The sequence below is a fragment of the Muscardinus avellanarius genome (assembly GCF_963383645.1).
Source record: "Muscardinus avellanarius genome assembly, chromosome: 10".
In the NCBI taxonomy this organism is placed as follows: Eukaryota; Metazoa; Chordata; class Mammalia; order Rodentia; family Gliridae; genus Muscardinus; species Muscardinus avellanarius.
This window is the reverse complement of record NC_137796.1, coordinates 44,827,387-44,852,936: the sequence shown is the minus strand read 5'-3', so window position 1 is coordinate 44,852,936 and position 25,550 is coordinate 44,827,387. Positions and strand designations below refer to the sequence as shown.

Genomic DNA, 25,550 nt, shown 5'->3' with positions numbered 1-25,550 from the left:
ACTCTAGAGGGCACCACTGGCTAATCAATGCCTGGCTTACCAAATACCAGGTTGCTTTGTGAAAATCCTGGAATAAAGTTGGGGACAGTACACACACTAAATCCAAACATTCTGCTACCACTTAGTGATCATTGTGCCGATATTGGGAAATGTCTTTGGTACTAATTTCAGAAATGTCTTTGGTACTAATTTCAATATGTATTAACTTCAAATGCTTTGGCATTAATTTTAAAATATAGAAAGTAGTCAGAGCTTGGGTGTTGTGCAGGCACTCAGGCAGAAAAGAAACCCTGAAGAGTTCCCCAGAATAGAGGTAGCTGAGGGCCTTTGCATTCTAAAGACAAGTTTTACATAATAATAACTTCTAGGACAAGCTAAAAGTCTGCAAGGATGTGGGAGGATGCCACAAGCCTTCAAGAGATCCCCAACTTCAATAATCAACACATTTTGAGGTTTAACAAAAGGCTTAGGTCTGTACCAGAGACAGGGCGGGCCTACAGGAGGAAATTATCCCATCAAAAGACTTGCCCCATGGATTGACATCTATGTCGGGTCAGAAAGATAACTGGTTAAGCAAAGATGCAAGATAACATTCTTTATAAAAACTGTTCTGTATCCAAAAACTTCAGTAACTTATTTTCAAGTTACTCTACTACATCCCTCATGTAGTGCTTTAATTTCTGTTCTATCTTTCTGCCTTTGTAATAATAAAATTGCTTAAGCTTACAGCAGAGGAGTTTGGGTTATTCTTTTTCTAAAACAGCTTAGAACAAGAACCTGCAGCTACATCTCACACAGGTACAGTTTTGCTGTCCTACTGTAACAGTTTTGGGTGCCCAACAACATGAGGCACCATAACAATAATCAGCCAATCTATGACTTTGAGAAAGTGCTGGCACAAACCTATTCCAGGAGGTCAGACTTAAAAGACCATCCCTACTCTGACCAGATTTAGAAATGTTCACAGATGGGAGTAGCTTCATAAATTAATAGGGAAAACAGCAAGCCAGGTATGGAAAAATCTTAGAGGCATATCCCTTCCTGGGCAGTTTGTCCACCCAAAAGGCTGAGTAAACTGTCCTAGCCTGGGTACTAGAGTTGGAGGGCAGATCAAATAGTTAACATATACATTGACTCTAAGTATGCTTCTTTTTAACTCTACAAGTTCATAGAGCTCTTTGTAAGGAAAAGGGGCTGTTAAACTTTGGAGAAAGGACCACACCCTCAAGAGATCCTAAAACTGCTTGAAGCTATTTAGAAATCAACAAAGGTGACCAACATGCACTTGTAGATAGCATCAAAGAGAGACAAGTCACAGGTTCTTGAACACTCAGAAGCCCCTCATAATGCTGAACCATCTGCTAGTGCCCCTACTCCTACCCTAGGTACCTAACCAAGTCCCTCCCACGAGCCCCAAGAGTGGAGCAGTTAAGAAGAGAAAAGGCAACTGAAACCCCAGGAAAATGGATGCCATTGCTTAATAGCTGCATAATCATTCCTTACAAGCTTGGGCCAATTATTGTGCAGGAGGTACATGAATCTACTCACATCAGGCAAAAAAAAAAAAAAAAAAACTGAAAAGCTGCTTGGCTAGTATTACTACAAACATCATCTAGCAACCCTAGTAAAAGGGGTTGTGCAGCAGTGTATGACCTGTAGCAAACAAAAACAATCCTGATCAAGGACCTAAACTCCCTCCAGGAATACAGGATATAGGAGTGGCCTCCTTTAAAAGTGTATAAATTGACTTTTCTAAACTGCCAAAATATAATGGATATTGATACCTTCTAGTTATAGTATGTGCTCAGAATAGATGAATAGATGAGTAGAAGTATACCCCTGCCAGACAGAAAAGGTCAGGGAAGTAACTTGAACCTTACTCAGAAAAATCATTCCTAGATATGAACTGCCCTTAAACACAGGGTCAGAAAATGGACCAGCCTCCGTCACAGATTATGGCAGCATGAGTATCATCTGGAAGTTGCATCCTGTATACATTCAGGCAATGTAGAAAGGATGAAGAGAGCCATCAAAACTGAATTAGAAATGATTTGTCAGAAAACCAAGCTAACTTGGGTTTAAGCCTTCCCCTTAGTCCTGTTTAAGATTAAATGTATTCCCATTAAGAGAATAGGATATTCTCCCTATGGGATGAAGTCTGCTCAACTCCCTCTTATCCTCCAAGGTCTTCCAGGAAGGCTGTGTGAAATAGAAGTTCATAGGCTTATGAGAAAACTGGGAGAGGTCACCCATGACCTACATAAATGGGTGCTAGATAGAACATCAGTTAGTTTTTAACTACCTCAGTCCATTACTATGAGCCTGGAGATTGGAATCAAGCTCCTCTCAAGGCAAAGTGGAGAGGACCCTTTACTATTATCTTAACTACCCCTTCAGCTTCAAGAGTAGACAGTACAGCTGCCTGGATCCATCACAACCACCTCAAAAGGGCCACCCCAGAACCACGATGGGAAGCTGTAATGAGCCCCAACATCACTTCCACCTGCGCCTCTGAAAGACATCATGCCTTTTTCCAATCACACCCAGGAAGCTGACAGGTCCACATGTGGATGAACAATGAGAACTCTTCTCATTGCCTCTCCTTACTTAAAATCTCCTTTGTCTCAGGGACCCCATGTACTCAGTTATCAACCCTTCTGAGTAGGCAGAATACTTCAGACCTTCACTTCCTATATCCGTGTCAATCGGGCCTGCAAACAGTTAAATTTCAGCAAAGACATTTATACAGAGGGGAGACATTTATATTACAGGAAAATGATGTTTGTGTTGAGGCAAGAGCCAACTATGTCCTTGAAGAAGACTCTTGGCTAAAAGCTTAGGGAAAAGATAGAAGACCAAAGCTTTCTTTGCAGGCCCCTCTCTGAGATGAACAAAGCAGGGTCTCTCCTGGCAGCTAAGACCACAAGATAAGGCAGCTAAGTCCATCAAGACATCGCTACCCAGTCCCAACCACGTGGAGTCTAAGATGGTACCACCTAGTCCCAGCCATGTGGAGGCTAATACAGAAAATCTAGCTCACAAAGCAAAATAAAACCTGAAGCAAGCCCCCTCACCACCCCATACTGGTACTCCTGCCTGTTACTGATCCACTAAAAACCTATCCCACATGGGGCTATATAATTTGTATGACAATGCCATTTGGGGCTTAGACTTGAAACTTTGCTCTCTGAGCCTCAATAGGGAATAAAAACAACTCTTATATCCTCCTCCAGCCTCTGTCACTTGTTCTTCATGGACCAAAGCTTCTTGCAATAGGTTCAATCCTCAGTACTACAATTACTAAATAAATAAAATAGAGCTGGGGGTACAGCTCAGAGGTAGAACACCCCTGGGTTGAATTCACAGTGTTTGTCTCTCACTCTACACACACACATACACACACACACACACACACACACACACACACACACACACACACAGCACAAGTTGAACATCTGCAGAACAACAAAAAGCAGCACACCAAAGGCTTATAAACTGAGCAAACACTACAACTATTCACAGAAAGGGAGACCAAATCCAAGGTCTGAACCTACTAACAAAGCTGCTGCCTCCTGCTAACATAAACAACTAGCCTTCTCTAGAGAGCTTTAACAGAAACCAGAATTTCACAACATATGGTTCAAAATATCCAGAATACAATCCAAGGTTGTTCAAAAGACAAAGAACCAGAAAAATCAGATCAACTACAACCAAACCAAGATGGCTCTTAAGTGAAACTTACCAAAAACTTTAACACAATTACAACTATGCTCTATTAGAAAAGCTTACCACTTTTGAATGAAAAAAGAAATAAAAGTTCTCAGCAAAGAAATGTAAACTATAAAAACAATCACATAAAAAGATGGGTTCAATAGCAAAATGGAATGACAGAAGAGATAGATTAGTAGAATTATTCATCTGAAAAATGGCAAGAAAGAAAGGTTTAAAATAAGAATAGCCACCAGGACCCTGGGGACAATTATCAAAATGTCTGAAGTTTTATCAGAGTCTCAAAAAGGAAAGAGAACCCAGCACTTGGGAGGCTGAGTAAGAAGGATCGCAGGTTCAAGGCTGATCTCAGGAACTTAGAGGACCTCATTAACCTAGTGACACCCTGCTTCAAAATAAAAAAATAAACCAAGGCATGGTGGCACATGCTTGTAATCCCAGTACTTGAGAGGCTGAGACAGAAGGATCCCGTATTCGCAGATAGCCTCAGCTACTGAGGCCCTCTGCAACTTAGTGAGATCTTGTTTCAAAATAAAAGAATAAAAAATAGAACTGGAGGCGTAGCTTGAAGGTAGAATACCCCCAGGTTCAATCCCCAGTACTACAATAAATAAATAACAAATAAAAAAGATTAGGGGTATAGCTCAGAGGCAGAATGCCTTTGTATTCAATCTCTAGTACAAAAAAAAAGAAGAAAAAAAGGGGAAGAGACTGGTTTTAAAATTTTTCCAGTAATAGCAGTCAAATGGTTCCTGCTATAGTTTGAATATTTTTGTTTACTCCTGATTTCATGTTGGAACTTAGTCCCTAACACAACAGCACAGAAAGTTGGAGGACTCCTGGGAGGTGTTCAGACCACCAGGAGCAATATGCCCTCAAAGGAGCTTGTGGGAGTAATTCCTCTCTCTTGCTTTCCCACCATGCAAGAAACAGCATTCCTCCCCTGTAGAAGACAGAGTATGCAAGGTACCATCTTATAAGCTGAGACCAGGGGTTTAACAGGAACCAAAACTACCAGCGCCTTGATCTTTAACTTCTCCACCTCCAAAACTGTGGAAAATAAATGTCTTTATAAATTACCCAGTCTAGCTGGGTGTGGTGGTGGATACTTGTAATCCCAGTACTTGGGAGGCTGAAACAGGAGAGCAGTTCTCAGCCAGCCTAAGCTACATAGGCCCTCCACAACTTAGTGATACCGTTTCAAAATAAAGAATAAAAAATGGGCTAAGGGTGTAGCTTAAGGGTAGAATGCCCCGGGTTCAATCCCCAGTGCTGCAAATAAATAAACAAATAAATAAATACATAGCCCAATCTGTGGCATTTTTTTTACAGTAGTACAAAATAGACTAAGACTCTTCCTTAAATTGAAGACAGAAAGCTACAAAGAACCTTAATAACCCAAGCTTAAGAAACATGAGAAAAACCTAACTAAGACATATAAAAACTAAATTACTCAAACTGATAATACAAAGAAAATATTAAAAGCAGTCAAGGGAAAAGGTATGTTGTAAAGAGAAAGAGATGACAGTAGATTTTGCATGAGGAATAATACAAGCAGGAAGATAGTGGAGCTATTAATAAGGTACCCTGTAAGGTAGTTACAGAAAAGTACTGCCAACCTACAATAGTATATCTAGCAACATTTTTTAAACAGGACACTAAACATTTCAGACATACAAAATTGAAAGAGTTCATCATCAAGAGACCTGCAATAAAAAATGTTTTAAAAAGCCCGTTAAGTCAGGCATGATAGCATACATCTGTAATCCCAGTATTTGAGAGGCTGAGATAGGAAGATCATAGGTTCAAGACAAGCTTCAGTAACTTAGCAAGCCTCTCAGAACTACATACACACAAAAAGCCCTTTTGGGTAGAAGAAAAGACTACCAGATGGAAACAAGGATCTATACCAACAAGTGAACAGCACCAATATAACTACAGAGGTAAATACCCCAAAAGTAATTTTTAAATAAAAGTGTTAAGCAGATTCCAGCATTTGTAGCACCTACAAAAATAAAATATATGACAACCATAGTATAAAGTCCAAGAGTAGGAAAAAAAATCAATGTTAAGTTCTTATATATCAAGTGGGCTATGACATCATTCTGTGATTTGCATTAATATCACTGATGAAGATAGGGTTACAGTTAAAAACCTGTAAGAAGATAGAAAACAATTCTCTGCTTTCCACCAACTTGTAGCTCACCAAATGGTACTGCCATCTGGCCCACATTTACCCATCTTTCATGCCAACCTTATGTCAACTTTCAGTAAACTGCACCTACCTTATAGAAACTTTGTTCAAAAGGTAACAAGGGGAATACTGTAGGGCCACTACCAGTTCTTGGTGCACCGTGCTGCTTATCCAGTTGTCATAACATTATTCCTTTATACCAATAGATTATGTTCAATCAAGATTTCCTGGACTACCCTTTTTGGAAATGGAACTTTTCTTTCATCAACCTTTCCTATCATCAACACTATACAGTCCACATTTGTATATTCAATCAACAAGAGACTGAAAATATTTAGAAAAAATAAACTGAGTCTGTACAAAACATGTATAGGCTTTTTTCTTGTCATTATTATCTATACATTTTAACTACTTATATAGCTATATAGAGTGATGACTACACAAATCTACATATTACAATAAGACTAGTTAATTACAGTGAATTTCCAAATCATACCTTGCTAGTGGTATATCTGGATCAGCATATATGGTTATACCTCTATTTGATGGCCAGCAAGCTGAAGAGTCAATATACTGTAAGATAAATTTAAAAAAGAATATGTATGCCAGTACCCCCCAAAAATATGTATGCTTAGCAAGACACACATTCTTTTGAAACAAAGGTACAATGAAAATTATCACAAACAACCACTTCAAACAATTTTCATGCATACACAGATAAGGAGAGATAAAGAAGTGGAAATGTTAATTAATTTGCCATCACTATAATCAATAGATTAAAATGTCCAATAGCAGGCAGCTGCATTTCAGATAATCAGTTTTTAAAATGTCCCGAAGTTATTTTCATCTGTCTTGGTGAAAGGACTGGAAGGCAGATTAGAAGTGAAATTAACTTTTAGTGTCCCAGAATCCCAGATTTTCACAACCTTGTTAAAATAAAAACAAAATCCCAATTTTAGAGCAGTCACTAGTCACCAAAGACAAGAGCTTGACAAAGAGGGGAGTTGGAGTTCCCTTCTTTCAAAATAAGCAAACCTACAACTACATTTTTTTCACGCAAAATAATGTATCACAGCCAAGAATTTCTGAGTAAAAAACAAACTCTGGTTCCTAATAGACTATTACTAGCATTATATAAGTTTTATATTTAATATGCATTTTAAGAATACAACCTTATTCATATCTTTTAAAGAAATGCATGCTTCCTTTTTTTCAGATGTTTTAGGTGAATCTCCCAAAGAATCCATATTATATTTTATAGCTTTATCTGAAAAATAAAAGTAGCAATAAAACGTTACCATAAGAAATGTCAATAGAAAAAAGAACAAAAAAAATATAGAAAAAACAAATGCCATTAGAAAAATCTTAATACATTAAATAATGGAATAGGGGGCCGTGGGTGGGGGTCACGCGGGGCACACCGGACCCCCAGGAAAACCAGAGCTCGGGTCACAATCCCCTGGGCCCCGGGCGGGGGTCTTGCCAGAAGAACCAGGGCCCGGGCCGCAGGACCCTGGGCCCTGGGTGAGGGTCATGCGGGGCACGCCAGACCCCCAGAAGAACCGGAGCCCGGGTTGCAAGGCCCTGGGCCCTGGGCAGGGGTCGCACGAGGCACGCCAGATCCCCAGAAGAACCAGGGTCCGGGCCGCAGTGCTACCAAGTGCCTGATCCCACAATCTCCTCCAAACCACACATACTGTCTTCTCTTATTTAAAAAAAAAAAAGCTGGGTGTCGTAGCGCACGCTTGTAATGCCCATGCTTGGGAGGCGGAGACAGGAGGATAGTGCAGATTTAAAGCCAGCCGTGCTGGCTTAAAAGACCCTGTTTCCAAATAAAAGTATAAAATAGGTCTGGGAGCATAGCCTGGAGGAAGAAGGGTTTCCAGGAAGCCCAGTACCACACCAAAAAAAAAAAAAAAAAAAAAAAAAAAACCAAACAAAAAAAAAACAAAAAACAAATAAGCAAATAAAAATTTAAAAAAAGGAAAAAGAAAAAAGAAAAGTATTGGAGAGAGTTCAAGATGGCCGGGACAGCTGCCAGGATACTGTAGATGCGCACAAAACTTATCCAACTGAACTGTAAGTTTTAGAACATTTCCCCACGAAGGAGGACTGCTTCTTCTCTACATTCTTAAGAATCCTGGACATCACATGTAAGGAGAGAATTTAGCAGAGACCTAGGAGGAAGGCGGTGTTGGAAGCAGTGGCCGCAATGGCAGTGGAGACTTGTATTTGGGGGAGGCAGAAATCTGATCCTACCAACCTTATCTTCTGGAGAAATTACCCCAAACGTCGAATGCTGCCGTCACACATGCTTAGGAACACTGGACAATATGCAGAGTGGGGAAAAAAGCTTGGGAAAGATTTGAAATGGTGGAGGCAGGGGCGATGGCAGTGGCCAGTACTCAGAGGAGGCAGAAATCTGATGCATTACACCTGGAACTTTTGAAGAAATAAACCCAGAGGCAGAATGCTACCACCACACACCCTGGGAAACATGGGACAACCTCCTGGGTGAAGAGGGTGCTCGGATTAGAGCCTACCCAGGGTTGAGATCGGTGATGGGGACAGCAAAGCTGGGATTGGAGCTTGCCGTGAGTCAGGGCTGGTGCTGGGGCCTCTGAGGCCAGGATAGGAGCCGACCAGGGATTAGGCTGCTGCTGGGGCCAGCGAGGCCAGGATCGGAGCCTGCCGTGAAGCAAAGCCACTACTGAGGGATCCGAGGCTGGGATCGGAGCCTGCCGAGGGGTTGGGCCGGTGCGGGGGCCAACAAGGCTGGGATTGGAGCCTGCCATGAGGCAAGGCCGGTGCTGAGGCCTCCGAGGCTGGGATTGGAGCCTGCCAAGGGGTTAGGCTGGTGCCAGGTCAGTGAGGCTGGGATCGGAGCCTGCCGTGAGGCAAGGCCACTACTGAGGCCTTTGAGGCGGGAATCGGAGCCTGCTGAGGGGTTAGGCCAGTGCTGGGGCCAGCGAGTCCGGGATTGGAGCCTGCCATGAGGCAAGGCCGGTGCTGAGGCCTCCGAGGCTGGGATTGGAACCTGCCGAGGGGTTAGGCCAGTGCCAGGGCCAGCAAGGCCGGGATCGGAGTCCGCCATGAGGCAAGGCCAGTGCTGGGCCTCCGTGGCCAGGATGGGAGCCTGCCAAGGGATTAGGCCGGTGCCGGGGCCAATAAGGGCAGTATTGGAGCCTGCCGTGAGACAGGGCCAGTGCTGAGGCCTCCAAGGCTGGGATCAGGGCTGCTGAGAAATTAGGCTGGTGCCAGGGTCAGCAAGGCCAGGATCGGAGCCTGCCATGAGGCAAGGCCGCTACTGGGGCCTCCGAGGTCGGGATCGGAGCCTACCGATGGTTAGCCGGTGCTGGGGCCAGCAAGGCCAGGATAAGAGCCTGCCTTGAGGCAAGGCCGGTGCTGGGGCCTCCGAGGCCTGGGTTGGAGCCCACCGAGGGGTAAGGCCGGTGCCAGGGCCAGCGAGGCTGGGATCGGAGCCTGCCATGAGGCAGGGCTGGTGCTGGGGCCTCCGAGGCCAGTATAGGAGCCTGCTGAGGGGTTAGGCCAGTGCCGGAGTCAGCGAGGCTGGGATCAGAGCCTCCCTTGAGGCAAGGCCGGTGCTGAGGACTTTGAGGCCGGGATCGGAGCCAGATGAGGGGTTAGGCCAGTGCAGGGGCCAGCGCGGCCAGGATCGGGGCCTCCCATGAGGCAAGGCCGGTGCTGGAGCCAGCGAGGTCGGGATCAGAGTCCTCGGAACTTGTAATGCAGCATGCACACAGAAATATCACAGAAATTAAAAACCACATGCTCCGGCCCCTGGGCCCCCGAACCTGGGCAGGTGGGCAGGCACTGGTGGGGCACCCAAGGCGACCCCCCTCTCCTCCACCCGGAAGGACCCCGTGGTCTGGGCCCCTGGGCCCCCAACCCTGGGCGGGTGGGCAGGCGCTGGCGGGGCGCCCCTAGGCGACACCCCCTCCTCCACCCGGTAGGACCCCGTGGTCCGGGCCCCTGGGCCCCCGACCCTGGGCGGGTGCGCAGGCGCTGGCGGGGCGCCCCTAGTCAAACCCCTCTCCACCCGGAAGGACCCTGTAAGAAAGGAAAAGAAAAAAAAAAAGGAAAATATCGGAGAGGGGTCAAGGAGGTGGCGGATGCCAGGATACTGGAGATGCAGACAAAATTTATCCAAATGAACTGGAATTATTGGAAAAATTCCCCGCTAAGGAGGACTGCTTATTCTCTACATTGTTAAGAATCTTGGACATCACCTGTAAGGAGAGAGACTTTAGTGGAGACCAAGGAGAAAGGTGGTGCTGAAAGCGGTCTCCACGTTGGCGGTGGAGAATTGTATTCAGGAGAAGCAGAAATCGGAGCCTACCAACCTTATTTATTTATTTTTTTTTTTTTTGAGAAATTACACCAAAAGTTGAATGCTACTGTAGCACATGCTTAGGAAGACTGGACAACATTCAGAGTGGAAAAAGAGCTTGGGAAAGATTTGAAATGGTGGAGGCAGTGGCAATGGCAGTGGCCAGTACTCAGGGGAGGCAGAGATCTGATACATTACACCTGGAACTCTTGAAGTAATGACCCCAGAGGCAGAATGCTACCACCATAACACACCCTCGAGAACGTACGACAAATAGTTGGGCAAAGAGGGTGCTTGGATTAGAGCCTGCCGAGGGGTGAGGCCGGCGACGGGCACGGCAAAGCTGAGATCGAAGCCTGCCATGAGGCAAGGCTGGTGCTGTGGCCTCCGAGGCCGGGATCAGAACCTGCCGAGGGGTTAGGCCGGTGCCGGGGCCAACGGCCAGCATCGGAGCCTTCCATGAGGCAAGGCCGTTATTGAGGCCTCCAAGGCCGGGATCGGAGCCTGCTGAGGGGTTAGGCCGGTGCTGGGGCCAGCGAGGCCGGGATCAGAGCCTGCCGCGAGGCAAGGCCGATGCTGGGGCCTCCGAGGCCGGGATCAGAGCCTGCTGAGGGGTTAGGCTGTTGCCGGGGCCACTGGCCAGCATGGGAGCCTTCCGTGAGGCAAGGCCGCTACTGAGGCCTCTGAGGCCTGGATTGGAGCCTGCCGAGGGGTTAGGTCGATGCCGGGGCCATCGGCTAACATCGGAGCCTGCCATGAAAAAGGCCAGTGCTGGGGCCTCCGAGGCCGGGATCGGAGCCTGCCAAGGGGTTAGGCCGGTGCTGGGGCCAACAGCCGGCACTGGAGCCTTCCGTGAGGAAAGGCCGTTATTGAGGCCTCTGAGGCCGGGATCGGAGCCTGCTGAGGGGTTAGGCCAGTGCCGGGGCCACTGGCCGGCATCAGAGCCTTCCTCTGCCGAGGGGTTAGGCCGGTGCTAGGGCCAGCAAGGCCGGGATCGGAGCCTGCTGTGAGGCAAGGCCGGTGCTGGGGCCTCCGAGGCCAGGATCGGAGCCTGCCGTGAGGCAAGTCCAGTGCTGGGGCCTCCAAGGCTGGGATCAGAGCCTGCCGAGGGGTTAGGCCGGTGCCGGGGCCACTGGCCGGCATCAGAGCCTTCTGTGAGGCAAAGCCGCTATTGAGGCCTCTGAGGCCGGGATTGGAGCCTGCCGAGGGGTTAGGCCGGTGCTGCGGCCAGCAAGGCCGGGATCAGAGCCTGCTATGAGGCAAGGCCTGTGCTGGGGCCTCCGAGGCCAGGATTGGAGCCTACCGTGAGGCAAGGCTGTTGCTGGGGCCTCTGAGGCTGGGATTGGAGCCTGCCGAGGGGTTAGGACGGTGCTGAAGCTAACGGCTGGCATCAGAGCCTTCTGTGAGGCAAGGCCGTTATTGAGGCCTCCGAGGCTGGGATAGGAGCCTGCCGAGGGTTTAGGCCGGTACTGGGGCCAGCGAGGCCGGGATCGAAGCCTGCCGCGAGGCAAGGCCAGTGCTGGGGACTCTGTGGCTGGGATCAGAGCCTGCTGAGGGGTTAGGCCAGTGGCAGGGCCACTGGCCGGCATCGGAGCCTTCCGTGAGGCAAGGCCGCTATTGAGGCCTCTGAGGCCGGGATTGGAGCCTGCCAAGGGGTTAGGCCAGTGCCAACGAGGCCAGGATCGGAGCCCGCGCTGAGGCAAGGCCGGTGCTGGGGCCTCCGAGTCCAGGATTGGAGCCTGCCGAGGGGTCAGGCCGGTGCCAGGGACAGCGTGGCCGGGATCGGAGCCTGCCATGAGGCAAGGCCGGTGCTGGGGCCTCCGAGGCCGGGATCGGAGCCTGCCGAGGGGTCAGGCCGGTGCCAGGGCCAGCGTGGCCGGGATCGGAGCCTGCCGTGAGGCAAGGCCGGTGCTGGGGCCTCCGAGGCCAGGATCCGAGCCTGCCGAGGGGTTAGGCCGGTGCTGGGGCCAGTGAGGCAGGGATCGGAGCCTGCTGCGAGCAAGGCTGGTGCTGGATCCTCCGAGGCCGGGATCAGAGCCTGCTGAGGGGTTAGGCCGGTGCCAGGGCCACTGGCCGGCATCGGAGCCTTCCGTGAGGCAAGGCCGCTACTGAGGCCTCCGAGGCCTGGATCGGAGCCTGCCGAGGGGTTAGGCCGATGCCGGGGCCTTCGGCTAACATCGGAGTCTGCCGTGAGGAAGGCCGGTGCTGGGGCCTCCGAGGCTGGGATCGGAGCCAGTTGAGGGGTTAGGCCAGTGTCGGGGCCAGCGAGGCCAGAACCAGGGCCTTCCGTGAGGCAAGGCTGCTGCTTGAGCCAGCGAGGTCTGGATCAGTCCACCGGGTAGCCAGGCCACTACTGGGGCCGTCAAGAGTGGGATCAGTATTTGCAACGCGCATGCACAGAGAAATATCGCAGAAAATAAAAACCAGATGCTTCCCCTAATCAGCAATAACTAGGAGGAAACAGGCAACAGGAAGAGGTCGAGCTATAGAAAGGGCCCTATAATGAAGCAATTAAGGTGACCAATCAGAGGGTATGGAATGGGGGAGAATGGAGCCTCTTTAAAAAGCAGGAGGTACATAAACACATGTATCAAAGTTAATCACCAAACAAGCATGGGATTGAGGGAGGGGGAGAGAATGGGATGGGGACTGAATGAGAGCTAATTGGATGATGTGTGCTTGTATATCCTCTCAAGTCTTATATTCCAATGTGATGTATGATTACAATGCACCAATAAAAATAAATTAAAAAAACAACCACATGCTTTCCCTAAGTAACAGGAGGAGGTTGAGTTATAGAAAGGGCCCTATAGCGAAGCAATTAAGGTGACCAATCAGACAGGATAGGATGGGGGAGGATGGAACCTCTTTAAAACTCAGGAGGTACATAAACAAATGTATCAAAGATAATCACCAATCAAGCATGGGATCAAGGGAGGGGGAAGGAATGGGATGCGGATTGGATGAGGGCTATTTGGATGATGAGTGCTTGTATATCCTCTTAAGTCTTGTATCCAATGTGATGTATGATTACAATGTACCAAAAAAAATATTAAAAAAAAGAATGGATTAGGGTTTAGTAATTAAACTTTGCCTGAGAAAATTATATTTTAAAATCTTGTTTCAATTTTATTATTTAAAAAGTTCCAAAAATTCCCATATCAGTTCGCTTAAACATAATTTGTTTTCTCAACCTGGCTACCTAATTTTTCAAAGAAGGCCACAACTATGCCTCCCAGCACACAAGCTCTACTTACAATGTAACTGTGACTTCCACTGAGAAATGAGATCTATATCCCTTTCCCAGGAGCCTGGTGGGCTTGCAAACAATATGGAAGTTATATGATGTGGACAGCCTCAGCTACTTAGTGAGGCCCTCTGCAACTCACTGAGACCCAGTTTCAAAATAAAGAATAAAAAATAGGGCAGAGGGTATAGCTTGGAGGTCAAATGCCCCTGTGTTCCATCCCCAGAGCCGCAAAAAAAAAAAAAAAAAAATATATATATATATATATATATATATATATATATATTGACAATCAAGTAGGGTAATTACACTGGCATAAAAAATGAGGTATGATTTCAAAGAAAACAAATACTAAGGAAACTCAACTCAGTAATTGTTTGTTAAGGATATATCAAAGCAAATCTAGAAAAATATTCACTCTAATTATTAGTAAGACAAACACACAAACTGCAATGATGGGTTAAATCTTTTACCCATTAAACAACACAAAGCACTGAAATAATAGTTAACACAAGATATGTGAAGATGGTGTTGTAAATTTGCTTAATTCTTTCTTAAAGTACTTTGGAGACCAAACCTGCGTGTCATGTAGTACTGAGGTCTACAATTACATTATCTCTTCAGGGAACAGGCTTTCAGCCAAAAATATTAACTTTGATATGGAGCCAAAAATGAAGGTGGTAGATTTAATTCACTGATAAAATGGCCATACACGATTAGCTCTAAAACAAAAACCTTAAAATCCACAATACAGTTGGTTATGATTTTTTAAAAAGTGGCAGGAGGAAATGGAAGGAAGGAAGCAGTACAAATCAGTCCTGCTGACAATCTCCATCTCCATGAAAACAGCATCTCAACAAAAGAAACTAGCATAAATTTGAACAGAGAACTGAGAATAAAGCGAGAAGGTAGATCAGAGAGCGGAAAAGTATCCCACCTGGTTCAAATAGCTGTGGCCACGAGCACTGGGACTGCCAGCACTGCAGCCTTTAAAAAGCCCCAGCTAAAAAGCCAGTGGCTTGAAACAAAGTAAGCAGCTGCAGCTCACTGACTCCTCCTGCCTGGACTGAGGCAACAACTTTCAGCACTGACAGCCAAACACCACATTCTCCCAAGATCCAGAGTGACCCTCAACAACACTGTAAGTGAACCAGCTGTCCCCACAGGAGACCACCCAGTGTGGTTACAATGACTTGCGCAGTAAGCAATGTATTCACAGGGCCTGAGAATTTGCAGTTCATCCTGATAAAGGTTGGGTAGAGTCTGCTGTCAGGCACAGCAGAGGCTCAGATTAGCAGATAGCTGCTAGGGCCAATCAGGCAAACAGGCCAACAGTTCCCAGTGCTCAGAGCCCTAGTAGGATCTCCGGAGGTGACCAGGGAAAAGTCAGACCAACCCAGCCCTAGCTGTGGAGAACACGAACTCCCATATATTCACTGGATCTGATCCCAGTGAAACCTGCCGCCTATGCAGGCAAAAGAGAGACTCGGGCACACTATCAGTGGAAAAGCATGAAGACCTGCACTTAACACTAGATCCAGCCCCAGTGATACCAGCCACTGGTGTAGACTGAGTCTCAGAGATAGGTCTTTTTTGAGAGCTCAGAGACCCAGGCTTGCAGCAGGAAATATGTCAATGGCATTTGGTGACTGCACAGGAAGAGACACCAAGCCAGGGTCCCAATCACTGAAGGAGACCAAAAGGTGGGGCTGTAAACTGACATCATTACTATAGGTTACAGAGCAAATGAGAGTGCTTGGGATGTGCCCAAGAACCTATTATAGAATATGAACCTTAAAAGGCTGAAAGAATCCACGTAGACCAAGGAGGACCTCCGAAGCCAAGTCTGCTCATATGCATATTTATGTAGGGTTGTATTATTTTGTTATTCTGTTTTCCTTTTTGTTATTTTGTGTTATGTGTGTGCTTGTTTGCTCTCTTCACCACCCCTTTCACAAGCTTCTTCCCTCATACATAGCTACTCTCTTCTCTCCATCCCTTTCCCTTTTTTTCTTTGTCTTGTATTAAATCTACTTCATAGCACTATACTAAATACTCTATATTGGTTACTACAACCTCCTATATATTCACTATTTCTAATATCTACTATACACTACCTTAGCAAACTCAAACTCTCATTCCATTCGACTTTACCCTATCATTGCACTTCACCACTCAACCTTTACCATTGAATACAACACAACTTACCCTTGTATATACCAGCTGACACTTCCAGACTGAGAAAGCTATCCAAAGCAACAAAGATACAAACTTAAGAAACCTGAAATCATGAGAAGAATAACAAGGAAGCAATGAGCTCCTATAATTTCACAATAAAAGAACCCAACAACACAGAATTGCAGAGATTGCCAGAAAAACAAATAAGAAAATTAACAGCAAAAATGATACAAGATTTCCAAAAAGGAATTACAGAGAGCCTGAAAGAAATAAAGGAATAAAGAAACTGACATCCTAAATAGGAATCAGAAAGAAGCTCTGAAGGATACAATCATTAAAGTGAAGGCATCAAAACAAACTATAAACAATAGATTAGAACACATGTAAAACAGGATCTTGCTCTTAGAAGATGATCACTCCAAAAATGAACACACATTATATAATTTTTCTAAATTATATAATTTAGAAAAAACAATTTGACAGCATGAATATGATATTGAAGAGATATGGGCCCATCTTAAAACAACTAACCTGAGTATAAAAGGCATAGAAGATGGTGAAACCAAAGGGATCATAAATCATTTCAAAGATCAGAAAATTTTCAGAACATAGGAAAAGAGGTTGATACACAGGTTTAGGAAGCTTATAGGACCCCCTTTTGACAAGATCAGAGAAAAAGTTCACCATGTCACATAATAAATAGACTGACTAATGTAGAAGCCAAGGAGAGAATCTTAAAGCCAACAAAAGCAAAAGACCAAGTGACATTCAGAGGCAAACCAATTAAAATCACTCCAGACTTCCCAAATCATGTCATGAAAGCCAGAAGGACCTGAAGCAACATATTCCAAACTCTGAAAGAAAACAACTTGAAGCCAAAACTTTCCTACCCAGAAAAACTACCTCTCAAATTCAACAGGGAAATAAATCTTCCACAACAAACAGAAACTGAAAGAATTTATGTCTTCCAAACCAGCAGTAGAGAAGATACGCAAAAAGATTAACTGCAAAAAATAAATAAGTAATAAATGCCAGAACCAGAGAAATAATAATTTCCATCAAACAACTAAGAACAAACAGAAATACTACCTCAAACAGAAGCTAAAACTCAAAATATTAGAAATAAAAAATCATCTCTCAATAATCATAAATGGCTCAATGTACATAAATGTACATAAATGGCTTCAATTCCATAATAAGGTGGCAAAATGGATTAAAAACCAGAATTCACCGGGCGTGGTGGTGCACACTTGTAATCCCCGCACTTGGGAGGCGAAACAGGAGGATCACGCTGGTTTGAAGTCAGCCTCGTTGGCTTAAGAGACTGTTTCCAAAAATAAAAAAGTACAAAATAGGTCTGGGAATGTAGGCCAGAGGTAGAAGGGTTTCCAGGAACCCCAGTACCACCAAAAAAAAAAAAAAAAAAAAACAGAATTCACCTATATGCTGCCTGTAACAAATGCACCTCACAAGTAAAGATAGTCATAAAGTAAAAGTGAAGGGCTAGAGTGAAGTAATCCACGCTAGCGAAATTCTAAGATAAGCAAGAGTAGCAACTATGATATCAGACAAATTAGACTTCAAGCCCAAGCTTATGAGAAGAGACAAAGCAGGTCATTTTTACTAGTAAAACAAACAATCTAGAAAGAGGAAATAATGATAGTCAACATTTATGCCCCAAACATAGGTGCAGCCACTTTCATAAAACAAAATCTTCGTGATAATCATACATAGATCCCAATACAATAATACTGGGAGACTTCAACACTCCTCTCACAATACTAGACTGATCTTCTAGACAAAAAGTCAGTAAAGAGGCCTTAGACCTAAAGAGCACTATAAGCCAAATGGACCTATTAGATACATAGACAATATTCCACCCAACTATAGCAGAGTTCACATTTTTCTCAGCTGCTCATGGAACTTTCTCCACAGCCTGGGCCACAAAAGCAAGCACTAGCAAATTCAAAAAGTGTTACATAGCTAGGCATGGTGGCACATGCTTGTAATCCCAGCATTTGGGAGATGGAGACCAAAAGGATCATGGTTCGCAGACAGCCTTGGCTACTTGACAAGGCCCTTCGCAACTCAGTGAGACCCTGTTTCAAAAATAAAAAGACTAGAGCTGGGCATGGTGGCTCATGCTTGCAATCCAAGCATTCAGGAGATGGAGACCGGAGGATTGGGTTTGCGGCTCGTGAACAGCCTCATCTACTTAGCAAGGCCATTTGCAAACTCAGTGAGACCCTGTTAAAAAAAAAAAAACTAAAAAAAATAGGGATGGGGTGTAGCTCAGAGGTACAATGCCCCTGGGTTCCATCCCTAGTACTGCAAAATAAATAAATAAAAATAAAAAGACTAGCCAGATGCTTGCTTGCAATCCCAGCATTTGGAAGGTGGAGACTGGAGGATCGCAGTTTACGGACAGCCTCCGCTACTTAGCAAGGCCCTTCACAACTCAGTGAGACCTTATTTCAGAAAAAAGAATAAAAAATGGGGCCGGGGGTGTAGCTCAGAGGTTGAATGCCCCGGGTTCCATCCCCAGTACTGCAATAAATAAATAAATAAATAAATAAATAAATAAATAAATAAACTAAAAACTAGGACTGGGGGTGTAGATCATAAGGTACAGTGCCCCTGGGTTCCATCCCTGGTACCAAAAAAAAAAAAAAAAAAAGAATGTGACATACTCCCCTACATATTCTCAGACCACAATGGAATTAAACTAGAAATCAAACTAGAAGATCCAGAGTAACCACATAAACATGTGGAGACTGAACGCCACACTGCTGAACCAGGAATGGGTCATAAAAGTAGTAAGGGGTAAAATTAAGAAATTCAAGCCGGGCTTGGTGGCGCACACTTGTAATCCCAGCATTTGGGAGGCTGAGACCGGAGGATTGTGGTTCACAGCTAGCCTCAGCTACTTAGTGAGGTCCTTTGTAACTCAGTGAGACTCTGTTTCAAAATAAAGAATAAAAAAATTGGGCAGGGGGTGTAGCTCAGAGGTCAAATGCCTCTGGGCTCCATCCCTAGACCCGCATGAAAAAAAAAGAAATTCATAGAAACAAATGAAAATGTTTTTTGACACAACATGTCAAAATCTCTGGTACACCTTGAAGGCAGTATTAAGAGGAAAACTCATAGCACTGAGTGCCTACATAAGAACAAAAAAAAAAATATCACCAAATAAATAACCTAATGACATACCTCAAAGCCTTTGAAAAACAGGAAGAGTCTAATCCCAAAGCCAATATAAGACAGGAAATTATTAATGGATTACCAAACTATAGGATATGTAAACAACGGGATTTTACTCAGCCATAAAGAAGAACAAAATTATGTTATCTGTAGGGAAATGAGTGGAGATGGAGAATAGTATGCTAAGTGATATTAAGTCAGTCACACAAAGTAAAAAATCGGATGTTCTCCCTAATATGTGGAAGCTAGGGAGAAAAAAGGTCATAGAAGGAACTCTAGATGAAGATGAAGATACTATAGATAAACAAATAAGGCGATCTAACTGAGGAGATTGGGGGGATATTCTCTAATGCACATGATGTACATTAACAAGCATATCAAAGTCAATCTCTAAGCCAAACATGAGAAGAAGTGAGGGGGGAATAGGGAGGAAATTGAGAAAGGGCTAAATGAGTGATATTTCCATTTATGCCTCTATCATCTTGTAGTCCATTAAGATGTATGACTTCAATGCACCAATAAAATTTTTTTAAAAAGGTGAGCGGGGGACTTTAAAAAGTAGCCTAAAAAGACCTTTAAAATAAACCTACTCAAATATCCACAAGAATTGAGGCTGGTGGCACATGCTTATAATTCCAGGACTTGAGAAGCAGAGACAGGAGGACCTCAAGTTTGTAGCCAGCCTCAGCAACAAAGCCCTACAAAACTTAGGGAGATCCTGTTTCAAAATAAAAAGTAAAATAGGACCAGGGGCTCAGAGGTAGGATATCCCTAGGATCAATTCCTAGTAACACACACACACACACACACACACACACACACACACACCCCTAAGAGATAAAACAAGGAATACCATTTATGAAACAAAAGAGATATAAAAAGACAGGTAAAAAAAAAACAAATTAGAACTCAAAACAATAAGAATAATTATAAATTGATCCAGGTACAGTGATGCATGCCTGTAATCCCAATGCTTGGAGGCTGAAACTGGAGGACAGCACTGAGATAGGAGAAGTGCAGGTTCAAGGACAATCTCAGCAATGTAGTGAGGCTTTCAGCAACTTAGTGAGACTGTTTCCAAACTAAAAATAAAAAGGGCTATGGATAAACCTCAGAGGTAGAGTGCTCCTGGGTTCGATCCCCAGTACTCCCTAACACATAAACACTTACCAAGTTGAAAACTGAAAAGATAGAGTAAATACTAGGCTAGAACAAAGAAAAAAATGATAATTTTTTTAAAAATCAGCTGGGCGAGGTTGCACATGCCTGTGATGCCAGCGACTCAGAAGGCTGAAGGAGAAGGATCACACATTTGAGGCCAGCCTGATCAACATAGTAAGGAGTCTCAGAACAAAAAACTCCAAACCTCTCAAAAATCAGGAGAGACAGAGAAACACTGACCTTTGTCTAACAGAGTCCAAGAGAGTAAAAGTAGAAGGGAAAAAATCTTTAACATTGTTGACATTTAATATGTCCCCAAATACAAATTATATATCAATTTTGTAATTGTCAAATATATTTTGAACTATCCATTGCTAGATCGATTGTAAACAAAATTGTAGAGGGTTTTCTCTTAAAAATACAAAAAGAAAACCAATAGAACCACTAGTTGCTTATAAAGAAAGCTCAACAGATTTTTAAAATTTTTATTTTATTAGTGCATTATAATTATACATGATAGTTAGGTTCAATGTGACAACACATGCAAACAACTCTTGGTGTATTTCCCTTCACATCCCACTCCTTCCTCCCCCATGTTAATGAAATTGGTAGTGACAATACCTTCACGAGTTGCTGCAGTATTATTTGAACTATTTGTTCTTCACTCCTCCCTCTTCGCTCTTCCTAACTCCCTCCAAGCCCCTCCCATTATTCTATAGGTCCCTTGTCAAATGATTTAAAGTCCCTTATATTTCCTATTTTCTCTCTGGTTTCCACATATGGAAGAAAACATACAATCCCTGACCTTCTCAGACTAACTGATCTTGCTTAGCATAATATTCTCTAGTTTCATCCATTTTGCTACAAGTGACATAATTTGCTCTTATTTATGGCTGAATAAATTCCACTGTGTTATCTATGCCACGCTTTCTTTACCTATTCATCTGTTGTTTGACAGCTGGTTGGTTCCGTAATTTGGCCTCTATGAATTGTGCTGCTATAAACATGGATATACATGTATCACTATAATATTCTGACTTTAATTCTTTTCAGAAGATACTACAGAGACGTATAGGTGGGTTATATGATGGTTCCATTCCTACCTGACAAAGCTTCAAACTGATCTTGATAGTGGTTGTACTAATTTACAATTCCATCAACAGTGTGAGAGAGTTCCTATTTCCCCACATCCTCACCAGTATTTGTTACTGTTTGTATTCTTGAAGACTGCCATTCTAACTGGAATTAGATGGAATCTCAGTGTAGCTTTGATTTGCATTTTCCCAACTGCTAGTGATGTCAGACATTTTTTCATATATTATTGGTCAACAGAACTAACAGAAGAACATTAAGTTTTGTCTTAAATGTTAATGGAAAATAATCAAGAACCTAAGATACTAAATGCAGCTTATCCATTACCACACTTGAACGCATACTACCCAGAATCCTCTGCTAAAATATCTACATTATTTAAGAATAAAAATAAACCAGTAGTGCAGTTAACAATAGTAATAATAATAGCCAACATTTACTTGTGCTGAGTGTTAAATGAATACTTATATTTAGTATTATATGAATTTTTTTCTGTGTATGTGGTAGTGGAATTAAACTGACTGACAGTTCAAATTTATGAAAGATCTTTGAGATGTGGAATTAAAGATTGAGTCTATCTCCCACATGCACTGATTATCCTTAATTTTTGCACTCTACTGCTTAAAACAAAAGTCAATTATAAATGTAAATTAAATACCTAATCCATTCTTTTATTTTTCAAGACAGGGTCTTGTTGTGCTGATGAGGCTGGCCTCAAACTCTTAGGTTTAAGTACCCATCCTTCTTTAGCCTCCCAAGTTAGTTGGGACTACAGCTCACAAATGCCTGTTATATGTCTTTACATTATAGTAAACTCACCAAGTTTGAACTGCAGAACAAATGATCACTTTCAGCCTCTGTATAAAAAACTGTTCCATTAAATTAAGAAGAAAGGTAAGAGAATTACCACAGCCCTTCTAAACAACCTTTATAATTCTCAGCTAGTTAAGGGGTAGGAGTATAGCTCAGTGGTAGAACATGTATGAGGCCCCAAAGCTGTATGTAAGCTGGGTTTCATTCTCAGCACCCCTCAAAAAAGATACTATTTTATGCTATCTATGAAATATACCCAATTAGTAGAACTCACCAAGTACTGTAGCAGTTGGCTCTAGGTCACCGACAACACCCTTGTACCTTGTAATCTGGGGAGATTGTGCCAAAAAATTGAAACCATGGGAATCTGAAAGGATAAATTTCAAAATTAAAGCATGAAATAAAATGCTAAAAAAATGTGAATTTAGTGACATACTACTTTTGCTCTTGGTTTCCCTGTAAGGTTACTAGAGCATAACATAAGCAGTATGTGAGGAGACTAAAACCTAAAAGCAAAGAGAAACACGTTAAATTGCTTCCACAGTCTATCATTAACTCTTCTCATACTTTTATGCAAAGGGTCACTGGCAATAAATAGTCCTTTAAAAATGCCTAAAACTTGCCAGGTGTGGTGGTGCACACTTGTAATCACAGCATTCAGGAGGCTGAGACCAAGGATTGCGGTTCACAGACAGCCTCAGCTACTTAGAAAGACTCCTTGCAACTGTTTCAAAGATCCTGTTTCAAAAAAATAAATAAAAGCTGGACGTGGTAGCGCATGCTTGTAATCCCCGCACTTTTTTGGAGGCAGAGACAGGAGGATCGCGCAGGTTTGAAGCCAGCAGCGCGCTCTGGCTTAGGAGACCCTGTTTCCAAATAAAAATGTAAAAAATAGGTCTGGGAGTGTATCCCGGAGGTCGAAGGGCTTCCAGGAACCAGAGTACCACCAAATAAATACATACATACATACATACATACATACATACATACATACATACACACACTAAAAAAAATAAGGCTGGGGATGTAACTCAGAGGTACAATGGTCCTGGGTTCCACCCCCAGTAATGCAAAAAAAAAAAAATGCCTTAAACTCTAAATATCCAAAACCTTACTTTGCTAAAATCTTTAATTACAAACATCTGGACTTCTTTAAATAAAATAAGCTAGGTGTGCTGTCCCATGCTTATAATCCCAGTACTTGGGAGGATGAGATGAGAGGATCGCAGATTCAAGGACAGCCTCAGCAAGTAGTGAGATTCTCATCAACATAGTGAGACCCTGTTTCAAAATAAAAATAAAATAGGTTGGGGGGATATAGCTCGGAGGTAGAATGCCCCTGGGTTCAAACCCTAAGTATAAAACACACACACACACACACACACACACACACACACACACACACACACTTAAATAAGAAATTAAGAGTTTTTTCCATGCTTTCACAAAAACAAATAAATTTTAGGGCCACAGAATCTATCATAGGCTTCTCAGAATAAAACTTTAGTTCTTCAAGTCCAAGTCCAAGTCCAGAGTCACCATTCAGGTAAAAGCTGGTGCAACAACTCATATCAACACATGAAGATTATTTTGTGTGTGTGTGTGTGTGTGTGTGTGTGTGTGTGTGTGTGTGTGTTGCTGGGGATGGAACCCAGAGGCTTTTTACCTTCGGGCTACACTCCCAGACCTATTTTCTATTTTATTTGGAAACAGGGTCTCACTAAGGTGCTGAGAGCCTCGCTAAGTAGCTGAGGCTGGCTTCGAACCTGTGCGATCCTCCTGTCTCAGCCTCCCAAGAGCTGGGATTACAAGCATGCGCAACCACGCCCAGCTCCACATGAAGATTATAAATAAGGTAATTTAAAGGAAACACTATTAATAAAGATCCACTCACTTTTCATTCCTTGGAAATCTTTTCTTTGCAAAAGCTCTGGCCAAAGACTAAGTGCTGGATTGAGTTTCCTAGACAAGGAAGCTGACTTTATACTGAATCTTGGCTTCTCTAAAGAATCAAAATTTTTATTCTCTTTGGGTGATACATAGCATGCGAAGTTCTTTGCAACTAGATCATCATTAATACAAACCTGTAAAATTTTAAAATATTTAATGGATAATGAAACACATGTAGTCAATTGACTATAAAGAAAATATTCTCAAACTTAACCCCAAATGTCAATTTTCAATAAAGCTTTCATAGAACATAATTTGATCAATTCCTTTACTTCTGCTCTGATAAATGAATTAAATACTTCTCATGAACTCTAATGAGAAAACAATAAAGATCTGTATGAAATACAAGAAGCATAGCATGCACATGTATGGGGGGTGTCTGTATGTGTGCCTGTCTGAGGATTAAACCCAGGCGCATTCTACCTCCATGCTACAACCCTAACCCCTTTTTGTTTATGTATTTAGTGGTACTAGAGTTGGAATCCAGGAACATTCTACCTCCAAGTTACACCTGCAATCCTATTTTATATTTATTTTGAAACAAGGTCTTGCTGAAGCTGTCCCTCTATCTTACCCTCCCAAGCACTAGGATTAAAGTACTAGGATTAAAGAGATGCACCACCATACTGGGCTTACTTTTTGTTTTGAAGCAGGGTCTCACTAGGTTGTTGAAAAATCTCACTATATTGAAAAGGTTGGCCTCAAACCTTTCATCCTCCTGTCTCAGCCTCCCATGTACAGGGATTACAGGTATGTGCCAACATGCCTGGTAAAAGAACGTGTGTGTGTGTGTGTGTGTGTGTGTGTGTGTGTGTGTGTGTGTGTGTGTAGGGGTGTGTGTACTGGAGATTGAACTCAGAGGCATTCTACCTTCCATTTCTACTCCCAGCCCAACAGAATGGGAGATGATTTTTTGCCAACTACTCCTCCAATACAGGACTAATATCTAGAATATACAGAGAACTCAAGAAACTCAGCACTAAGAAAACAAATCCCCAATCAAAAAATGGGCAACTAAATAGACATTTCACAAAGAAAGAAATACAAATGGCCAATAAATGCATGAAAAAATGCTAAATATTATTAGCAATCAGAAAGATGCAAATTAAAACTACCCTGAAATTTCACCTAACTCCATCTAGAATAGCAACCACTCAGAACACAAACAACAACAAATGCTGGCAAGGATGTGGAGAAGTGGAAACTTTAATACACTGTTGGTGGGACTGCAAATTAGTGCAATCACTTAGGAAAACAGTATGGAGGATACTCAGAAGAATGGGAAGGACTTACCATATAATCCAGCAATACCACTTCTGGATATCTACCCAAAAGAACGGAAACCAAACTACCAAACTAATGCATGTATATCTATGTTCATAACTGCACAATTCACAAATTGCCAAACTATGGGACCAGCCAAGATGTCCATCAATAGATGAATGGATACAAAACTATGGGATATGTATACAACAGAATTTTACTCGGCCAAGAAAATTGTGTAAAGAAAAACACAATTACATCATTTACAGGGAAATGGATGGAACTGGAGATTACGCTAAGTGAAACTAGTTAGTCACACACACACAAAAAGAAACCGGATGCTTTCCCTAATATGTGGAAGCTAGGGAGAA

General features: G+C 43.2%; 1 protein-coding gene across 1 annotated transcript in view; it reads right to left on the bottom strand.

Moving 5' to 3' along the window:
- The window catches only part of LOC308268414 (putative ATP-dependent RNA helicase TDRD12), a gene marked incomplete at both ends in the record, with an annotated part of 178,135 nt that overhangs the window by 129,701 nt on the left and 22,884 nt on the right, over positions 1 to 25,550 (bottom strand). The window contains 4 exons of the mRNA XM_080703547.1: positions 6,420 to 6,496; positions 7,096 to 7,190; positions 22,241 to 22,333; positions 23,861 to 24,050. Coding sequence (XP_080559673.1) covers positions 6,420 to 6,496; positions 7,096 to 7,190; positions 22,241 to 22,333; positions 23,861 to 24,050 — 455 coding nt within the window. The remainder of the gene's footprint in view (positions 1 to 6,419; positions 6,497 to 7,095; positions 7,191 to 22,240; positions 22,334 to 23,860; positions 24,051 to 25,550) is intronic.